The 23050-nt window shown below is 42.1% G+C and overlaps 1 protein-coding gene across 1 annotated transcript in view; it reads left to right on the forward strand.

Moving 5' to 3' along the window:
- Positions 1 to 1105: 1105 nt before the first annotated feature.
- The window catches only part of T265_02195 (hypothetical protein), a gene marked incomplete at both ends in the record, with an annotated part of 24775 nt that continues 2830 nt past the window's right edge, over positions 1106 to 23050 (forward strand). The window contains 2 exons of the mRNA XM_009166383.1: positions 1106 to 1427; positions 18551 to 18690. Of these exons, the coding sequence (XP_009164647.1) occupies positions 1106 to 1427; positions 18551 to 18690 (462 nt within the window). The remainder of the gene's footprint in view (positions 1428 to 18550; positions 18691 to 23050) is intronic.

Genomic DNA, 23050 nt, shown 5'->3' on the forward strand with positions numbered 1-23050 from the left:
CGATACGGAGAAGCACGGTCATTAATCGCGTATGAATGTCACCGATCAAGAGGGAAAAACAACAAACTCTTCTGGAATCAGTTGTAGTTATTTGACCGAAGGGGCCTGTAACACAGAAATAGCCGCGTATATGGTTTTGCAGGGCAATTTTTTCTTAGTTCCAATAGATCCTCTCGTTGGGCCATTCGCACGTGAGACAGTACGAGACACTCTCCTAAACCTTCGATGGGGGTGGATATAAAAAATCCGTCACTTGTTCCATCGACCACTCATTTTCCTGACTCACGGAATTTATATCTATGATATAAGCGACTCTAGACAAATTGGGTTATCGTACACCAAGGTAGAAGATTGCAAAGGTTGCCAAAGACATAAACAACAGAAATGCTTTGAAGGAGAATAGCATCCTTGCTGGAATATGCACGAAGTATTAATCGGTACTTTTTAAGCCGTTCTGGAATCTAGTTCGTCAATCTATTTAGTCAAAGCTATTAAGTCAGTACACGGGGCACATTAACTGCTCAACAACACTTTTGAAGATATCAGGTTTACAATCGAACTAGAAAGAAACAATCGACCACTATTCTTAGACGTTTTAGTGAGCAGAAAGATGGATGGGATTCTAGAAAATTGCGTATAACGGAAGGAGACATACGGATCAAATACTGAACTACAACAGCGATCGTCCAGTAAACCACAAGAAGAGCTGTGTCCAAACCTTGTTCAAGAGAGCGGAGACACACTGCAGCACCATAGAACTGCGGAAGAAGGAAGAAAACCATCTATTCGGAGTGTTCTATAACAATGGATATCCAAGGAATTTTATCAAGAGAAGCTTGAAGAAGAAGACATCACAACAACAGCAACAGCAAGAACAAGCCACCAGACGGGTAGTCCTGCCTTACATCAAGAATATATCGGAACTCGCAACCAGATTATCGGCTCAAAAAGAATCTTCGTGGCCCACAAACCGAATACCACCCTAAGGAAGTTAGTCTCTAGACCGAAGGACAACTGAGACAAAACCAAGAAGAACAATGCGATATACCTGCTCAACTGCAACAACTGCAACAAATTCTTCGTCGGACAAACCGGGAGGAAGACTATGCAACGAATAAAGGAACACAACGCGGCCGTCAGGAGACATGACGCCCTGTCCTTGATATGCAAATACGAGGACCGAGAAGGCCACAAATTCAATCTGGAAAACGCAAAAATTTTGGCATTTGGAGACATGAGACACGGAAGAGAATTTCTGGAAGCATGGCACTCCATGGCAGATGAGATCAACCGGTGCATCGGACTGTTTCCAATTTACGTACCCTTACGTGCAAAAGACCAACATCTCAACCGGAACACTAAAGAAGGATCGGATATTGTACAGTTGGTTCGGGATCTAGCAATACGGGAACCATTTCAAATTTACAGTGAATGGTTGTTGAATACGTACATTAGAGAATCGCCTTACATGTACTGAGTGGAAATATATGAGAAATTGAGCGATTTTTTCCGTTTTTTTTAATTAGATGGACTTGTGCCTCATCACACTTGTGTCTCACAAGCACAAATGTTTAGGGAATGTTCACTCGCATCGGATACTAGTCAATCGTATTAAACATTGTGGTATCGCCTCCAAAGCTACACAGAAAGATTAGTGAACAAATAACTTGACATTTTTGGGAACTATCATTAGTTAAATTATCTTGTATTTGTTACTAGTTCGCATTTGTGCAGAATCGCTCAGGTGCAAAGTAGTCACATGTGAAATTAGGAGGCCTGATGTGGCACCCAAGCATCTCATGACCTATAGGGCTTCATCCACCTGAAGAATTTATATGATGTCTATTGTTTCCAAAAGTGTTAAAATTGTGTTTTAGTCTGCCGGCATATCAAAATGTTTGCTTGGATTAACGACTGGGAAGGAAGATTGACAGTAGCCTGGTTAAGTTTCGATAATATCTACCTCCGTTGGTTGATGTGAATTCACTTGTCCTACAGTCATCCTACTGTCTAGTGCTGTTCGCTCTACTCAAGAATAGTTCTGAGAGTAACACCTTCAAGAAACCGCAACTAATCTCCCTCTTTGTGCCTATGATCTAGGGTTTCGTGTGTTTTTAACTAACTACTTGACGAAACAACTTTGGGACGCCAGAGTGAGACCCTTCCAATCGGTCAATGCACCCGATTTTCTAGGCATCGAACAGTGGGAAGAAACATTCTGGTCTGCAGTCAGTATTTGGCACGGAGTACTGATCAGTCGATTCTGTGCTTCCTGTTCGTCAGTACTGTCAGTCAGCCTGTAAGTTCAACAAGCCTGTCAAACTACTATGACTGTTGGTGGTCCAGTGATCACCAAAAAACTGGCCTCCGACATCTGCTCGTGTATAATGAAAACTTAGACTTCTCAATAAAAGTCTTTCCTCACCACTTAGATTGTGAGATTTTCTGGTACTCTGTAATACTCTAATCTTCTGCAATCAAATTTCAGTATAAACATCAAATAAGGGAAAGCTCTGCAAATAACATTGGAATCTACTGAAACTGGCCTGAATACTTACGTCCCCCCAGACAGGTCTGGATACCCTAAGTTATGGATTGTAGTCAACGTCCTGTTTAAGAAGGTTGATTTTTTACTCAAATGTCTGCAGTCGATAATATAGGAATTATCTTACCTATCTTGACTAATATACCCCAGAGTGATTATTTGGGTTTTTATCTTGCGGAATATCAGTAGGTAGGATTACTTAAACTGTTGCTTTCATGCACATTTTACTAAGGAATTTAGTTAAAATCGCTCGATCACCAACCAGCCTCATACAATCAGTGGGTCGGTGCGTCCCGGGTCGTCGGTGTGTGAGCCCACATATTGCCCATGACAACAACCATGTACCCGTGAAACTGTCTTAGCGCTTTGGGGTTTCAGTTGATTGAGCAATTGGTAGTCCTTACAAGATAGGGATGGTTTTGCTTTCTTGTTAGGCCTTATGTCCGCTTTATGTTACTTCTTGTTCAGCTGCTTCGAGGTTGGTCATCCAGGCAGCAAAATTTACATTTGCGAATACCTATCTCCGAAAAGCTGTCACCGGAGCTAATAATTCCCATCTGTTTTCGACTGGTTGGCTACCAGGATAATTCGGACATTCTCCTTTTTAACGGTGAAACTCGATAGTATAGTCCAAGGAATCTCACAGACAGAATGATCTATCTTATTTTATTATAACACGCAAATTTCGTGGAGCAAACCAGACCACATTTGGTGACGAACAAAGCGTCGCCATAAATCATAAAACTACCTGGGTGGTTTGAGGCAAAAGATTAGACCAGAAATCTCTAACTGTCCTGTGCCAACACAGGTGGTGCTCAAGAACAATCACCTACCAAGCACAACCACCCACTATATTACGCGTCCCATCAGTTGATCTTTCAGATGTTTTCACTGATACTACACAGTCTTCACGGCAAATCCCCTGATCCGACTGGAATTTCCTCAGCACTGTCCCTAATGTCGATTTCGAAATAGATGTCAGCTCAGCAACGCCCATTCTCGACTTTAACGTATCTTCACAAGAACGCAGGCGGCTTTTTAATATTCATCCTCAGACAGGTGCTCGAAACTCTATACTGCAGGCGAATTTGTTGCTCACAACTTGCGCTGATTTCTCTTGTCAACTTGACATTGAGAGAAGTTGTAGAACATTTGGTCCTGCGTCATTGATTTCAAATCCATTCCTGAAAAATATCACCACATAACAGAGAAAAATGTGTGGACTTGAGCGATAAAAGTTGCGCAAGATCCTAACGAATGACACACCGGGCTCCGGAATTCTATTGAATATCTTGAACAGTGACGGTTGAGTACATCTTACACGAAATAATAGTTGAATTGGAATAATTGCCTGATTGAGGATATGCATTTATACCAAAAAAGATCTGCCCTACCCGCTCTACGTCTGAGAACTTCAGGGCTTCGTTTGGTAATTACATTCGTGCTTATCATATCTTGATGCGTCGGTGCCCAGCTTGCGTCAGTCAAGTGTGCACGGGATATGATTGTCATTGCGGCCTGTCATAAGTCATTGCAACTAAACGTGGCTGTGAGACTCACCTTACATGCCAAACACCTCATTCGAGCAAAAAAATCATTTCAGTCAATATTTTAAAAATATTTCAAATCAAAATATACGTTACACTTGGCCGTAGCCTCCCGTATATTTGGGTGATGTTTGCAAAAGACTTTATTTTCCAGGGACCTTTTACTTGGCGACAAATTTGATAAATGACCACGACGTTGCATTGTATAAAAAACGCGAAAACTGGACGATATTAGTCCAGGAGTTACGAAGTCTCGTTGTTTATTTACCTGCAGTGAAGACGCATTACGTTTGGATAGCATGGTCAACACCCAGGTTTGTAAAAGACAATTAAGTCAAGCAGTTAGGCGCGGGAAACGGAGTTCTCGCTAACAGGAAAGGACTTCCGTGACGAAGTCACCATGACATCTGAGGTTAATCCGTCGCGAAATGGCAATTCATGCCGATTTTCACCCTGACCTGAGCAAATCAGGGGATTATAGCAAGATCCAAAAACCCACAGCTGTAAACCGTGCTTATGTGTGCAACATACGTGGACGTTACCTCAAGTATCACCTGTGTGACAAGTCTGCCAGCTTGTGAATAGTCACCTTCTCTTTTCTAACCTTGTCGGTATTCACGAAGTATTTGATAATTATCACTTGTAAATCTCTGTGATCATGGTTTGATAACTACCACAAATTCTGACTAAAATTCAAGGAAACCCGTAACGCCTCGTGGTTTTACTATCCGGACTTTGGTGTTCATCTTCAGCCTACTATCTGATTCTACTCACGTTTGCTACAAACTATACAGGCAAAACATTATGTTTGTTCGAAATTATCAGTTTTAATCATAGCAAATATTCTTGTAAACTAAGACCTGACATTTAGCTCCAGCTGTCCAAATGCTGAAAAAAACTGACATAAGGTAATCCAGAGAATACTAATATTGACACTGGAATTCACCCGTAGCAATATAATCCCAAAATCTCAAATATTATCTCTGTGTAATTTGAAGTTTTACCGTAAATGGTATAGTTTCTGTACGTCGTTGATATCTTTTTAGGTCCAGAATAAAGCTGGAATAATCTCTTAGTTATTATTTGAGAACACTAGTAATCTTCTATTCCAGCAGCTTCATGAAAGGCGTGAAAGGAAGCTCACTTCACAAGTTCACTTAATTTCACTTAGTCCCATGGAGATCTTCCGTCATATTTGCTTATGGTGCCTTCATGGTTCTACAACCTAGTTGTTGGATGGGGATTCAGTACACGAATAAACAAGATGAATATACATATTTGATAAATGACCAGACTGGTAGGCTTAGTGTTGTGGTGATACTTGTCATGTTGGTTATTTCCAAGATTTATTCTTCACCAATCACCTAACAATACATGCATCTTTTTGGTATAGTACTCTGGTTTCTTCTCAGTGGAAAACTTCACCATCATTTACTCACCTGTTATTCAGACCAAACATTTTTTACATCATTTTCAGCGAAAATAGGAAATTTAACTGGTAGATAATTCTGGTGAAATCCATCAATTACAGCATGAAAGATACACCATCATTGTATAAAATGAATTTGGTCTTGATCTGCATTTTCTGAATTGTCCACAAGCTCAACCACGGTTCACACACTGTCAGTGTGTTGGGGTATTCCACAGTCCCAGCGGAAAAGTACCGAAACACTCGTCTCTTTGACAGCTAGTCAGACCAGGTTTGCTTAATGTTGGTTAAGCTTTACGACGTTGCCCTGCATTCTGAGTGATTGGAAAATATTACCCATATTTGCGTATATTGGTTCTGCATGGCAACGGTTTATAACAAAAAGCTTTAATATGCTTCATTTCTGAGATTGAAATATTTGCATCTGTCATTTTTCTCAAGGAGATAACGGTGCCGCTCCTTATATCGAGACAACGTAGTATATCACACACGACAGCCACAGAAGAAACGCCAAAATCACCATCTCCGAAGGATGCTGAGTTATTTTTAGTATCTGTCACTCCTGTGATGAACAGTCACGGCACCAGTGGCGGACCATGTGATGAATTTACCAAATCGCCAACAACATACAAAACATGAATTCGCTTGTCTTCTCAGGTAAAAACAGTGGTGATCACGTTTTCAAGTCCCCGTTTGAATAAAATAGGCAGATGGGATGTCCATGCCATGCTGTCAAAGTTGTTTACTCGGGAAAACAGTTAATCCGCCCGTTTTCCAAAATGTTTTAAATGTCACGCAGCGCGGTTCCCAACATGCTGAGAATCACCGTGTTAGTAAGCTGTTACCCACAGATTGACATTTGAAACTTCTAACACAGGTATGCAACAGAGGAAAAAGTGATCATTTATGAACCATGTGTGATCTATTTCCCTCATCATTCTTGGCATATTCGGCACTTATTTACGGTGTCGATTTTCACTAACAGAAGAAGTATAACGTACCGTCCCATAATACAGTCGACTGCCCGTTGGAGAGAAGGAACTCCGAGGAGTTACGTCTATATCATTTAACTATCAGCATAAGTAGACTGTCGTGAGGTTATGCACGAATAACTGAAGCCCACTGGAATATTCTGGGAGGGAAGAGCAACTTCTGTTTTGCCAAATCACCGGGATTGTTCATCCTTTTAAAGCAGATTTTTTGCATACTGACGATTACCTTTAAACATCCGTCTGCTACACATCTTCATGAAAACTATAGCTTTTTGTGGCATGAGATAGGGTGTTTGCTTGCGGCAACAAACCAAATGGATGTTGGGGTGTAAGTAAAACCTGACACATTCCTGACAAACTGGCCTTCGCGTTCCTCTTCTTCGCCCAACCATTCACAAACTGCTTTCGACTGAACCGAATAGACTAAATGATTACGATTTTTTTCTGTGCGTAAGCAGTAGCTAAGACGTTCGGTGTAGGCATTGTCTCTCATTAAAATCAGCAAAAAACTGTGTTGTCTATTTGTTTAAGAGTCAAGCAAGCCAGAAAATTAAAGGGACGATTCTTCGACACTAAGACATTTCCATGAATCATTCACTTTCAACTAGAAGAAAACGTAATATAAATTACTTATTTAAAAAGAACGAGTGAACAGCGGTCGTTTACCGGTTGCTAACACTGCACTTAAATGGGAGGTGTGTGGATCACTAAAGTCACCTGACGAAATATTGGTTGGTGATCAGCATTGGTTAGTGGGCTAGTTTCGCAGGCTCTCAGAGATCTCCTGGTCAGGATTTAAGTGCGAGTTGAAACGGACTGTTCTAACGCACACACAGTTTATGGTCGTAGTAATAGATAGCGGCAACCTCAGTGGTTGTTAACACTAATATCCCAGAACAAAGGACTTTTAGCACTCAGAATCACTTCATATTCACGAATTTGAATTTTCTATGGGGTAAAGCTTTGAGGCTGACTCAATTTTTTCTAAGAGAAAGCGAAAATAGCACTGTCAAACTGGTGGTTGTTTGGTGACAGTTCCGTGAGAAATAAATTTGAGATCCGTCGCTTCGGAAGAAATAAATTATGGTAGAAATGCATTGTTTCTTGTGAAAACGCAGGCATAAACTTAGGTAAAAACTACTACATAGTGGGAAGCATAAGATGCAGATCCAAACGATACTCTTTTTAGCATTCATGGCCGCAAACAACGGTAAGTAATTGTGCGAAAGTTCGAATGTTATTTGGTATATGTCATTCAGGTGGACTGAAAGCAGAGATATTTAAAAAGAACAGCAGCTCACTAAGAAAAAAAAACGTATACTTGACGGTGAGTTTGAGGGATTAGTTCCGGAAAAATTCGCATTCTAGAAATGTTAGTGTCACCAATTCAAAAAGTCTTGCTTTGTGTTGCTTACAATTGCTCAATACTCCTAGATACCTTTAAATGCTCTGTTATTATTACAAGCTTGTTACAAGCACAGGATCAGTGGCTACGGATGATGGTCCATGATGTTATTGTGCCTGTTGAAGTAAAGGTCAGTCCTGTGGTTAAGAACTATACGTGATACAATCAATTATTCACATTCCGATGGCAATAATCTCAAAGGCTAATGTGGTTCTTTTATGCTACGCCAGATACCACAACAGATGCTGCTGTTTAATTACAGCCCTCAGAATATTTCATGTGGCTGGAACAGACGCATTATTTTTTACATTCCAGTGTCTATTCCTTCAAGATCGCTTCTGTTACATACGTCACTTCGGAACCAGAGGTTTATAAAAATCGGTAAAATTATTCTTCCAATTGGAGCTACACTACACGAAACGAAGATATCACGACAAATCGATCTTCTTGCTCGTTAAATGTAGATATCCACCGGAGTACTGTAAGTCCCATTTAAGATATTTCTTTCCAAAACGCATTCTTGTCGACAGCATACATTTTGGCAACTGTACGCTGTATAGCATGAGCATATCCAATGTGGTTGCACGAAAGAAATCATTCACTAGGAAGTAAAGATTTAAAAACTTTGAAAAACACTTCCCAGTTATCCAGTAAGGGTAATATAATAATATATATAATAATACTATAATATACACAACCTACTCAATCACTCTTGTACTCAAGAATAACGCAAAAGACTGTTCGATCAGTTTGTCCCAATTTTGCCGTTTATCTTTTGCTTTATCAGTCAGCCTTGGTTATCGAATAACGTACATTCTATTTGAGCTAGTAATCTGGATCACAAAGCTCTTCAGAATGGATAAATAAGCGTATGCGATTTAAGCTACGTAGAAATTCTCACCGTGAGCGAATTTCCGCTACGGAGTATTTCATTTTTTGAATACCAATTGAATTATGTCGGATCCAAGTGTTCACCAAACAAAACCCTCAACAACAAACCGTGACAGAACTGCAAACGCTGACTTACAAGCCTGTCTTTGGTCACTGTAAGCCAGGAACAGTTAAACTTGGCAAACAACAGTAAAAAAAATAGAAAGACATGCAGTTTCCAACCTTCACTCACAAAGACTGCACAAGTGCACACAAAAACAAGGCTTAGCACGATAAAATTTTGTGAACATATACTTTTCAGACATCAAGTTTGTCGGCAACCGTAAAACATGCCTCGAGTTATTTTTTTATGTAAAACCCGTTTTGAACGTCCTGTTAGGGTAATTATTCCTCATTAGACCTGGCGACTTGGTAATGGTGTGCTTTCTAAGTGGCTGTAAAAGCAATGGCAATACATAAACCCACATAAAGGTTTCAGTTGTTATGCCGAAACACTGCGAACGGTGGTATGCAAATTACATTGAAATCAGGGAGCGGACAGATTGTAGGGTTCCGTAATCTCTCCCCATGAAGATTTTCATCGTTTTTTATTTGTATTTATGTATTTCTTAAGTTAAGTACCCTCTTGAGCTCGATTACGTTAATCTGCGTGTTTAGAGCATTTTAGAGTGAGCGAATTTGTTCTTCCACAATAGTATACACACTTTGAATCTATCCAAAGTTTTGACGAATTGTAAATGCTCTTCCTAAAAATTAGCGTCACGGATCCCATAGATCATTGTTTCAGTGCATTGCCGCACAAACTAGCATGCATTTTCTAAAGGACAAGAATTTTTATTCATTTATTTTCCGTTTACCTTCTTTAGCTCCAAGCTAAGTCACAAATAAGAAAAGGGGTTTCTGAGTCGAAGTGCCCGGTTTTCTTTCAAAGAACTGTTTCACACAATCTACTAAGAAAGACATTAGCGGAGGTTTCATAGCGTAAGTTGGCAGTGTGGTTTATCAACTGTTTGATGCAACGGACAAACCAGTGTAGTTTTGTTGCCATCAGTTTCAGTTTATCATTTATAAAACCGAAGCCATTTTTCAAAGGGTTCCACCTGCTACAGTGTCGATCACTACAAAATGGGAGTGCGTTGAAGTCCAGCTAGTTCTGGTAGCTACGAACTGAGGTGCGTTGAAGATGCAACCAAGCATTGCAGGTGATGTCGTGTCCAGCTAGTTCTGGTAGCTACGAACTGAAGAAAGTAGCTCTGATGCGGTAGCTGCACTGATCGCGAGATTAGGGTTTTCTTGATGGTGACACTAACTACTGATGAGTTGAGTCCCGAAGTCCCCTTGCAGAGAGGCAGCAGTTGCCGCCCCAGCTCACTTTACTAACTAGTGTTCTAGTACTCGGTTGCCAGGTCATATGTTGTCCACCTCTCGGTTGCTTCCACTCAGCGCAAGGCTAAAGGAAAAGTGCTGTGCGAGGCAGACTGTCCCTAGGTATGGGAAACACATGTCCTAACCAGTATAAACTATAAGGCGTGACTAATTCACGTTTTCCTAAAATCATCTTGAGTACCTCAGGATTGTTAATCCGATGTTCCCACCAGACCTGACCAATGCTTCGGAGACACCAGTGGTCGAACATTGACAGCTTTCTCATGTCCTCTGCGAGCAGAGGCCAAGGTTTTAACCCATAAAGCAATATCGATTGCACTACCACAGTGTAAATCTTGCCCTTGACAGACAGACAGACGTCACGTCGGCCTCGTGGGCGTCGGAGGTGGGCGAAATCTACCCTAGCCTTCCCGATTCAGGCGGTAAACTCATCTCCAGTCCACCGGAAATTATACAACTTCCCAGGTAAACAGACTTAGTTAACATCAATTTTCTGGTCTTCATACATGAGGTTTGTGTTTGTAGCGGCACCCTACATTCTACAGATTTGAACGACAGAACTATTTAGGTTACCTAAAATTGTTTACACTTTTGAAGGATCTGGAACAAGGAGAGCAATATCGTCCGAATGCTCAATGTCTGTGAGCGAATGTCCCGTGAGCATTTCATAGTCAGCCAGAGAAATTTCAAGCAGCACATCAATAATAAAGCTAGAGAGGAAAGGCACGATCGATCAGTTTTGTTTTACATCGCTGAGTGTAGTACACTCAGGCAAAAGTTAGCAGTATACACACACACGTTCGCAGTATACTCATAGGCGCTCGCAGGACTCCGCATACGATACTCTGTAAATAGATATAAATTTACGAGGCAAACCCTTAATAGCTGGGTATTACCAAGGTTTCTGATGATCCACAGAGTTAAAGGCAGATTTTGAACCCGGAAAAACTATTGGCGTGGGACTTTCGAAAGAGGAATGCTGTTCACGAAATTGTCTACTGTGAATATATGGTCGATGTATCTGCCAGGGTGGAACCCACCTTGGTTCTCACGAATCTTTCTTATGATAATCGATCAACCTGCACAAAATGATGTCAGAAAGCACCTTGATTGGCACGACAGTTGTTTTATGGTGTTGTTTCGCCTTTTTTTCAAAACTGGAATGGCGACAGTGGAACTCCATTCCAGTGATACTCTGTTCCCCTTCTAAATATTCTACAGTTTGTTCGTCAGACTGTGCAACAGGGTCCATACACCTTTAAAAGTTTCGAGATGCCTTGTCGCGGTAAAGAATTTATATCTTACACTGAATTTCTGTTTCTGATGGCTCGCTTATGCTGACGTTTCATCTAGGCTCTCTGGGTTCTTTCGGCGGCTGAGTTGAAGGAGACGAGCTGCTCTAATGCTTAACTTGTTCGGCCCATTACTGAAGACGACAATTTTGTGAGTGGCCACTCCATCTTTGTCACATGTTCTTTTGGTGACACTTTTTGTCGGCTCATCGAATAAGCAGAAATAGGGCGCAGTCGTTGCGAAAACCTGCTGCATCTCCTGGGCCTTTGCGATCAACTAGCGTCCTCTGTCATTCTTCGGGATCCTATCTACCCGGTGTTTGAGACATCTACGTGCGTCATCATAGTCTCTAGTTGCTGATATGGTCTTTCTGACAACGCTAAGATCTGCTGATCTCGACGATATCCAGTATTCATTTACTCGAGCCGGATGGCTTGGATAGGCAATTCTTAAAGCTGAGAACATAACTTCTTTAACTCGCTTCCATTCAACTTCCAAACAACCTTTGTCATCCACATGGCTGTACGTTTCCAGTAGCTATATAGGCAGATCAGTTCGATTCTCTTGAGGAATGCAGTTTTTGCTTTGGCCTGCGTAATGCTGAGGGAGAGTGAGGCGAAAAACCTGACCCTCACAATGGTCAGATCAGAGTCCACTTGTGTACCTCCAGGAGCCTTTGGCCTGCGTAATGCTGAGGGAAAGTGAGACGAAAAACCTGATCAGAGTCCACTTGTGTACCTCCAGGAGGAACATAAATCTCAAATTTGGGCTTTCTATTGGTGCCTGATATCCACATGTTCCTATTAAGTCCATGGCTGTCTTGCGTTTGCTGGCCTCTAGGTGATTCGGTTGATTGCGCTGAAAGTTTGTACTAGCCAGCGACAGACGACGATTAGCACACAATTAGAGCAGTCGCTCTTCACTATTCGTACGTCGAGCATCGACCTAAAATCCGCCGTCTAATTGTGATTCTGCAGGAATTAGGTGTCCAAAATGGGCATTCATATCTCCCGTCAGGGTTACCTTATTTGTATTTCTTATTGACCAAAGCCGTCGCGAGAAATTCCGAGAAAAACCAGTCCCCTTTAGACACAGAACTGCAGATTTTGGGGCGTATACTGTTACGACAAATAAATGACTTTCATCCCAGCAACTTGAATTAATCACAAATGCGCCAGACAACCACACAGTGCAAAAACGGCTATTATGTGGGATCCAGTCCAGTAAAGCGCTTTCAGCCATGAAGCTGAGTGCAACATTTGCACCGTAGATACCACGAGCTATTGCATCGGGATCATCAAATACTCGACGAGTGAAATGTGGGAACTTTGAGATCGTCCGAAGCGGCTTGAGGTGCATGACCAAAGCGGCGTCTTGTATGCGTATTTCGGAGACAATGTATATTGATAGAGAGGAAAAGCAAGGTTTCGGCAACAGGAACCTGTTGCTGAATTTCCGTTCTCATCCAACCGATCGTTCTTTATACACTGGCTTTTTCAGTGGGTTTGGTCCATCTATTATTTTACCCTGTAAACCTCGAGGCCCTATCACAAAATTACAAGTGATGGGCTGAGAAACTTCGTTCAGCAGATCGGTCCTTAACTTGTCTTCCATAAAGGAAAGATAATAAATCATAGCTGACCACTTTCACTGCACAAGCTGGTCTATGTGTCTTATTATCGGAATTCCTATGCGCACTGGAGCACTATTGCGTAGCGCCAGCCGTCATTGAGCATATCACAGGAAAAGCACCCATGCGGTCAAGAAGATGGGAGGCAATCTCTGCCATGATGCTTTTCTAGTCTGTTTCGATGTAATTCCTTTCCGAAATTTAGTCGCAGCTAAAGGACCACACCCTTACTCAGTCCTTCGTGACAGTACAAGCTACTGAAGATCATAAACGCGTGAGAATTCGCTGTTTAAGAATAGCGTCCTTCGTGTGGCGAGTCAACATACTTAGTTCTCCATAGAACTCATTTGTGCCAGAGTACAAAGTACTCAGGGTTAGGTTGAAAACCATGATGTTTGTATAAATTTGTAGCCATATTTCATCTGACCAGATTTGTTCTTCTTTGCACTTTCCTTGGAGCACAGAGACAGGTCAGTCACAAAAAGAACTTCATCCATTTTGATCATCTTAGCCATGCGAACGGAGGGGAAATAGCATTCTTCGCAATCAGATGTCTGTCGCTCCACAGGTGTGTTTTGTTCTACATGTCTCTGTTCACAAAAACAACGATTTAACTTTCATCCACTGACAGTAGTTCGTGAATTTCCTTTGAGCCATAATGTTCAACCGGGGAGTGCCATTAGTTTATTTGCTCTAAAAGGGGGAAACTCTAGCTCAAATAAGAAGAGATCAGCTTGTGTTCCGTCCAACGTAACAGCTGAGTGAAAGATGTGTATGTCTGGTTGACTCCAACGCACTGTTTAATATTGGTCTACCAAATGTAACGCATCACTATTGCTGCGGCTTCAAGCTAAAGTGCAAGAAGCATATCCAGAATCCAACAGGTGTTAGAGGATTCGTACCTCATAAAAAAATGGATTTAAAAATTAAGAGCTAAAACAGTGGAAAACATCGGCGTTCCGTCCTCTTCAGGTTTGTTAACTGCAATAAACACCATGTGCAGTATCGTTTTTTTTTACGGCTGACTGAGTTTTGACATGGCACAACTGCATACTACAGCTTCATGCCATAAGTACTAACAAAGCAAATTTTCTTGCAATTCTAATTTTGGTGAAGCCAGATTTCACCCATAGGTTCTGGCCAAAAACTCCCTCTTGTGATAAAAGTTTACTGTAATCTGAGGAAACAAAAAATTGTCGAAAAGTCGAAGCCTCATGCACTTTAAACCAGGAGGATTTTTACAATCCGTGAGGATGAAACACCACAGAAGGGGAATTTTACGCCTGCAAATCAAAGAAGACTTCAGGGATGCAGTTCTAGTTGAACTTTGGGAGATTAGCACCTAATTAAAAATTGTCAGCAGTTGATACCTTCATCAACTCCAAGACAATAAGCTGTCCCATCGCATAGATGACAAAACAAACGACAGCCCACCGCTTGTCAAATAAAGGCTGTAATTATCGCAGCATTTTTATTATTACCATTTGTAGTCATTGATCACCAAAGCTGGTTTCTCTTGTTTGGTTTTCGACCAGCATGTCGGGATTGTTCCGGAAATTACTTTGTTGGATACACTGAATAGGGGCTCTAATTGTATTTTTTACTCGATTTCATCCAATAAAGGGTTGTTAACTGAGTCTCTACAGCTACTATTCGTGTTGCTATTCATGTTTTTAAGTTCATTTGATATATTCAGTGCATGCTACACTTGTTCCTATCCATGTCAAACATTCGTCCCAACAAGCCTTGAATTGCACTCAAGCTGTAATAAAAACCATTGATCATGTACAGGCATGTTACATGGTACTGGACTTTTCGTATCATTAAAATTCACAAAATCATTACGGAGCGTTTAGTCAAGCTTCCAATAACCAACACCTACTCCTGTTGACAAAAGTGTGATTTAACCTAGAAGCAAAAAGCTCATATTAAGACGAAAATGGAAACTTCGGATGCTCAGTCACCACAAGTTGAATCACGACTCTTGGCGCATACTGGCCTTAATATTTTTTATTATCATCTGGCGACAGCTCAACCCGGCTAATGGTGCGATTATTTTGCTGTATTAGACAGACGAACCTCCTGAATTTCAGGACCGTGAGTGTAGTAGTGTGGAGATGAAAAGACAATGGAAGTCGCCTCAGGGTTTTACCAAACAACCGGTAGGGAACAGCTTCCAAGAATTTTCGGTGATTCTCCCTATCCACGGGGTAACGATATGGAGTCGAAGCGAGTCATAAATAGCTGCTGGCAATCCCTTTTGCATGTAAGGCGATGAGCCTTTTTGACAAGAACGTTTTACGAAGTACTATGGCGCGAAAAAAACCACCCGGTGTCGCTGAAGGGAATCATTTAAACAAAAAGTGACCACAGTCTTTAATTAGTTACGGTCTAATGTCACAGTGGCCCACCGTATTATGGCTACATGTTCTGTGGCCGTTGCTAGGTCTTTGCTGGCTTTTCTTCACTGTTCCAACATGAATGGTTATGTGGACAAGAAATTTAACAGGTCAAATGTAGGAGACCCGCTGCTATTTATTTCGTTCAGTTCACTATGGCATCCTGAACCGCTTTCGGAATGAACTCCATCACCAACACTCGTTCCCATAGAACGCACTAATAAAATCACTTTTCAAGAGCGTGACTTATTATTATTATTATTGTTGTTGTTGTTATTGTATAAAGAACTCAACCCCTCAGTCGGATTCTCCACGTGTAGTTTCAGGAGAGAATAACAAACAGTGGTGCTTCTGGCAAGCAATGGCCCAACGTAAAATAGTCCCATTGGTATAGTGGCTTCAGCGGACGGGAAAATTGCCTCCCTAAATGTCCCAACTAGCATGGCTTCTGCAAATGGGACGCTTTTTATGAAACATTCAGTTTCTGCTAACTAAAGCTTCTTGAAGCATGTTCAAAACGATTGCGCTTTTTTGGCACTTCTCAGCACAGTTAAGTAATGTGTCACTAGTACACATTTTGACCTCCCAGGCCACCTCCCAAGCCACAGAGAGGCTTGGTCAACTAATCTGTGCATATCGGCCTAGCAGCTAAATGTCCTCACTGCTTTTTCGTCAAATGGTGTTGCTTAGTTTAATGGGGTAGAAAATAGTTTGATGCAGTGGATCGCCTTAATAAATTAATAGGTGATTCACACTACACTTTTAAGACACACCACATTTTTGCCTTCTCCAACATGTACATCCAGAGGCAAGTCTGGCTACAGTAATCTGGAAAATGCCTCCATCGCAAGGAGGGCTACTCGTATTCGAATTATTATGTTAAAGTAAAAGTCTGAGAAGTTTTTTTTTCAAAAGTGGGGGATCCGACCGTAATAAGACTGTTAACCGAAGTGTTTTAAGAGCATCTTCAATCATGACAAGATCGGCTATTAATTCAATGATGACTAAAAAATGTCCAGGTGCAAATGTTGGTGCTTACTTAGGACTTAATACAGTAATGTAGAGGTTGACCGCGATGTTCTTTGCAGCTTGGATGCCGAGAATGTGCCACATGAGTACCTATATGCTCTGAGGTGGTTCGCACCTATTTACGCTTTCATTGTAACTACGTATTTTGTCGGCTGCACAACCGTTTTTTGTTTGAATACGAAAAACTACAAAAAGGCGCACTTGTACAATTTCACGCATTGCAAACGTATTCACGTGGTCCGCCTCTCTCTTCTGATTTCGCTTGCGCTTACGATGGTCATTCGCGAGTTTTATGTACTAACTCTGCTGTTGAAAAATCTCAGACTGTCTTCGGAATTTATTATTTGTGGGAACTGTTCAGAAGAAAACCCGAGGATAACGAGGACTGGCTTATTACTTATTCCCTGACCTTGCCAACGACGAATTATTTCAAAAACGATTTTTAGTAAGTCTGTTCTATCTGACCTGTATTATTGTACACTTAATCTAGCATTTTTATTTTTTATTTCTTTGCCACACACTCGTGACGAAATAGCTTTTTTGGCAGCCAGACCAATACAATTCCTTGAAGCGTAGACACTGCTGTCTGCCATGCTCTCAGGAAGGAGCTGCTGTTTAACATATATGAAGTCAAACAGATGGAGTTTGACTATGGTGACAACTTCGTCAAATGGGCAGAAAGTGATAGAAAGAGAACTCCCCCGATTTGTAGACATATTTTCCCGAACTGTTACCGACATCAATATATTGTATAAGCAACTTACAATACGACAGCTGCGAACGGGTGAATTGGTTTACTATTCATATGTTGCTATTTCCTATTCTTCCACTTTCAAAAAGTTTCAGTGACTTTCAACGAGGGCGTTATCACGTGTAAAAGATGGGATGCGTTCAAATGTCCTCAAATTGGGTTGACCAAATCTCATAAGTTCGCTGGACACTAATAGTATGATTCAATCAACCGCTTTGCATTGTGATATAACTGCGAGTACGGTTTTTACTAGCGCTATAATGAAGGGATCCAGAAACGCAAGGCAACGATGTGGTCACCTTAACAATGGAGTAGTGATAGCGCGTTCAGGATGCCATATGTAGGAATAGAACGCGGCTATTCTTCTGTACTGAAAAACATGTAGCCGCAATCTCTTGTGTGTTGTATGTTGGAGAATGTTGAGGAAAATTTTTGTAATGGACTTGTAATTTTAGCCCCTTGGTAACCTTGAGACTACAAGTTTTAAGCAAGCCGGTCTCCGCAAAGGGCACTTAAACAGGCCTTATAAACTCGATAAACGTATATAAACGAATCAGCACTTGCATCAACGGTTTTAAGAAATTAATGTGCTAACAAGCTAGGAATGCGTGCGTAGACACATGGCTTCAAATCCTCTTTGAACACCGCAACGATCCCCTAATTTTGCGCTCACTTTTTTTGCAGTATGGCTGTTTGTTCCACTTGAATGGATCTTTTCCCGTTATTAAAGTTGTGGAGCCACATTTTATAGTCCATTACAAAGGCTTGGTGACATCCGAACCCACACAAGCATAACACTAACTGATGAAACGTCGAACAAAGTTTTTATTCGCAGACAAACTTAACTTAGTTGGACACAGACATTAGTGATGGAAACCTTGACGCGGCATTGCAAAATTCAGCAGCAAAGCAACATTCCAAAAGCAAATTTAGTAGAGTTGAACGCATATATTTCTAGAGTCAAACGGCGGTTGGTAAGAAAACGGAGTACAGCAAAAAATGCAGTCTGCTGTAACTCATCATGCCGAAGGGCAAACAAAATCTCACATATTAAAAATCCTTGTGGCATCACCCAGCAAATTTTGGTTGGCATTTGTCGCTGTTCAAGATCAGTGGAAAAACTGGCAAATAATTAGTTCGAAGACTGCATGGACGGAGTCAACCTGGAATCTGAGCAGTTCAAATGATCTACCATAATTGTAGACTGGTTCACATGCAGTTCCGGTTTCATTTCGAATTTTTTCTCCCGGAAGGAAGCCACTCAAAATGGACTGAACAGTCTCCTCAGCCTAGCACTCGCAAGCCGAAACCTGATACTGTCGTGTTGGAAAGGCCATCATTCGCCTCTGCTTCTTGGATTGCTACAAACTTTTCAAAGCAGGCTGGTGTGACGGTAAATTTGGGAGGAGCAAAGACAATTTGACATGGCATCAGTGCAGCAATATTGTGCTGTTATGCCACTATAATGTATATAGGTGTCCAGAGGACAGCTACCATGGGGAAACAGATATGTGGTGAGTGACATGAAAATCTGACTGGACGCCCAAGTACAACCGAAGATAACGAATCCGAGGAAGGTGATGGAAGTTGCATATCAATGTGGTGCTTGCCACTAATGTGGTGCTTGCCACGCACGTTAAACAGATCCAAGCCCGTCTAATTTGCTACAGTCCGGGGAAGAAGTTATACATTTTGTTTGCCGTTCAACACGGTGTCCCACATCATGGCCGTTTTCTATTGCAACGTGGGAGTAAATAGCACACTAAAATACAGTACAACGACTAACACCGGCTGAAATTCAAAAGCTTCCAGATGAACTTGCCTGTGAGATGAGAATAGCTGTCTATACTAAGCTTGGACTCATGCACCTTACCGTTTACGAGCCAGCTAGGCGTAGACTGGATCATACGTTTCTGGCTTTCAACAATGCCCGTCGACAGTTTTGAACAGCTGCATTAAATGAGATTTTGAGAGTGTTAAGTGTTATCAAACCACTCGTACTGAAATAATCAGATCTCCAGAGAGACATCATGAGGTTTTCAGTGCCGCCCAGTATTCGTAAAATGGAATCGAATTCTCAAAAACTACGACACTCCCAAGGTTACCACCTGACGCTGAAGAATTTTTCTGTTCAGTAAAGTTTTACAAACTATCTGCACGGGTGATCCGTTCAAGTGAACGAATATTCAAGGTCATCATTCACCGCCAGATGTGAAACGGTGCGCACTTTAAAAAGATATCGCGAATTGCGGTAAATTGTGGATCAATTACAGTCAACGAAAGATGCAGGTGATCCTGTAGCTGGAATAATTTAGTGAGCTTTCTGAAATCTATATCTGGACGCAAAATAGGCGGGAGTGACACTTCTGCAAATAATTTTTGTTATTTATTAGAGGAATCGACTGAACAGCAGACAAATTATGTGTTCTGAGATCTCGATAATTACTATTCTGACTTACCATCGCGGTAGATTTGTAAGCGAATTTGTAAGCCCCGAATGATTACAGATGTTTATGATCTATGCACGTACTTCAAGTTTGGTGGTAAATTGGAGAAAAGTTCTCCATTGGTAAAACATTCAAGGACAATCATGCCGTCGATCATAACGGACAACTTACCGCTGATGCGCAACACTAACATGTGACCAGGCGCCCGCGATGCCCAGTAAACTTATCACATGGAGCCTGTCTCGATCGTTGCGGACAGCTGAAAAAATCTACGTGACGCACACGACTAACATGCGGCTAGGGGTCCACGATGCCTAATCAGTTAACCGACATGTGCCAGCTTATCTCTGATGAGCCTTGAATGGGTCACACAAAATCCTCGTAGCAACTTTAATCTCATCATCGACAGCATAGCCTCAGTGTTCAACACCGATGCTTCACTTTATTCTACCCGACACTGTGCAGTGTTAGTCCTAGTAATAAGCCATTAACTTATGGCTCTCAAATATCTCTTCCTTGGAACCGATAGACAGCCACACATAGGCTTCCGAGACAAGGTGTGCTGGAAATCTGGGCTTCGGTGTACGTCAACTTAATAAGATGTCCGCCTTGGAAACAGGTTAGCAAAGACAGCCTTGCGTTTTCTGGAGGAGCTGGGGGCTAGGCACCAAAACTAAGCTAAGCATCTGCGGACTAATCTTTTGGAGAACCATGAAGATCGTTGCCACACGGTTTCACCGTCACAACAATCGGAGCGACACGATGCACTAACCGTTGCACGCCGGCCGTCACCACTATTGGTCGGCCGGTCACAAAACGTACAAAAGCCAAAATCTGACTCGGACCGCTATCCGGGTTGAAGTGTGTCACCATCAACCATCAACAGCGAGGCGTCTGTCGTATACACCGGGCTTTGGTGCAGCAGGATTTGCCCCTTAACAATCAACTGCTTAATGGTGGTTGTGGTTTTCCTGTGTTCTAGCGTCGGTTCATTTGGTTAAGCAGATCGTCGAAAGCCATCAACGGTGGCTTGAGAACAGGTGTAAGGGGTATTCTCTATTCCTTTATGCTGTCATTACACAAACTGCCGCATTTCACACGATGGCGTTCCACAATCCAGCAGGGCCCTGCAGTTGCCCAACTTCTCTTCGGTTATCCGCCAATCGACCAGAAGCCGACTGTACAAAGACTTAAAAACCTTATGGTTGCGTTCAGGAAAATCTGAAGTGCCCGAGAGATGGCTGTCCTGACTGCTTAGACAAAAAACGTACTTGAGAGAAATACTGCATATTAGTGGGAAATACGCCCATCCTCTAGCCGCGTCGGAATCCTCGTCTTTCGGGTTGTCTTGCTGGCCACCTGCAGCATTTGCAGTGCACCCATTCGTAACTCAAAACATCGTTGGCGGTTCGATTACTGGCTACACGCACAAATACCTTAAAGTTATTCGTCCAGTATGCCGTTACCGCCATCCCTAATGGCATGAAAAATGAAAAAGATACACCCCTCAAGTTTCCAACAGACATCTGAAGCCACTTCCGAAGCCAGGCAACAGCAATTTTAATGCCAAATGCGAGACAACGATTAAAAAGTGAGATTAGTCAAAACAAATTGCGAAAAAATGAAAGCGGATTAAGGCAATTTTTTGGTTTGAACATATATACAATAAAATGCAACTTTGCTATGTCAGTAAAGCTTTACTTACTCGCAAAAGTTCTGAAGAAGAGAGCATTCTGCAACCAGAGGTCACCGTTTTTGCGGTGGTACTCGATGACATTCAAAAGGGGTGGTGATGCTTTATTTACGGCCAAGTATCAAACCTACTTCCAGACCGATTAACAGGGAATCTCAAGGTTTTTCAACACTCGATCGGAGTGTTTTAAAACCTGTAAGCTAGCCTTCAAACCGCACGGATCATCGTTGTAACAAAATCACCATGTGCTGAACTCGCTGCAGGCCTAAATAACCCCTCGGAGGGTTACCAGTATTCACTTTCAGACTAGACAAATATTGATGCAATAGTGAGGACGCTTCCATCATCTAACACATCTGACTTAACACCATCCCCAGAATCGCCCAACTTCTACAGTGTCTGTCAATGAAGCACACAAGACTGATACAAACCCCTCACGTAGCTTTCAACAAAGGAGTGTTTGAAGGGTTATTCAATCTAACACCAGCCTGCATTTGAGGCTGCGAAGAAACAATGAAAGTCCGAAATTCTGGATACGCACATAGACCCACGTCTGCTGACCATCCTAAGTACCGATCGGCTGGGTCGCGGTAGTCGAGGTCCACGAACACCCCTGCGATACGCAAGCAACCGACCGTGAAGAAGAATCACTAACTGTGACGGAACGACAACACAGTGTAACTGGAAAGGACGCACTGCCTACTGCTTTTGGAGTGGACACGCTCTGAAAAGGCCTTGCCGTCGACAAACCGCTCCCGGCTAATAATTTGTTACAGGGGGTTTGTTTCAGCCTGTGCAGTCGATCTTTGTGTCAATGGTCTCAATACCGTTGAGCTAAGCACTTACCATAAATATGCTTCAACCAAAATCACTGTACGAGCGGACGCATTTTCGCATCTGGTTGAATCTTAAGCGTTCCGTTCGCCCTTACCGTCCATGCTGTGATGTTGAAAACTGCGAACCAACTGTTGATTGGTTTCAAAGTGATTCGGGATGTCACCAAAATGGCAATTATTTCACAAAAAGCCTAAAAGTCTTTCCGAACCGGCTGACGAAAACTTGCCTCGAGGGGAAATCGGACGACTATTTCACTGACAAATTTCGTGGCCATCCCTTGGCGTTTGCCTCACTTTTGAGGGCCAGGTCATCGCTTTGTCCGTTGTTACACGACAGATATCCGGTGACGAATCGTATAAAGCACCTCGCTCTGAAATTCGCTTATTGGCATTAGGTGTACGAATAGTTTATCGTAGCTTGTTTTTGTATGCAGCCGTTCCCCTCCGATAAAACCGCGATTTCTTCCATCGAGAACCATATAGTCGAACATCTATGTAGACTTCGAAGGACCAGTTGACGCACTGTTGATTCCGCCTGCGAATCAACGGTGACCAGCGGTAACTTTCCTTGTTTTCTGACTACTCGTGAGTAACGTGACTGGCATCTGTTTATTATGACACCGTTTCGTTTCTTTGCTCGTTTTTCCCCTGTTTCGTTCCGGATTATGGTCTGCTTATGCCTCAGTAACTGATGTCAATACTTAATTTGCCCGTCCGTCATTGCTTGCAAGTTCGTCTGGATTGCACCTATTCACGAGCGTCCACTCCGACCGAAAA

Source organism: Opisthorchis viverrini (genome assembly GCF_000715545.1).
Source record: "Opisthorchis viverrini unplaced genomic scaffold opera_v5_27, whole genome shotgun sequence".
Lineage (NCBI taxonomy): Eukaryota > Metazoa > Platyhelminthes > Trematoda > Opisthorchiida > Opisthorchiidae > Opisthorchis > Opisthorchis viverrini.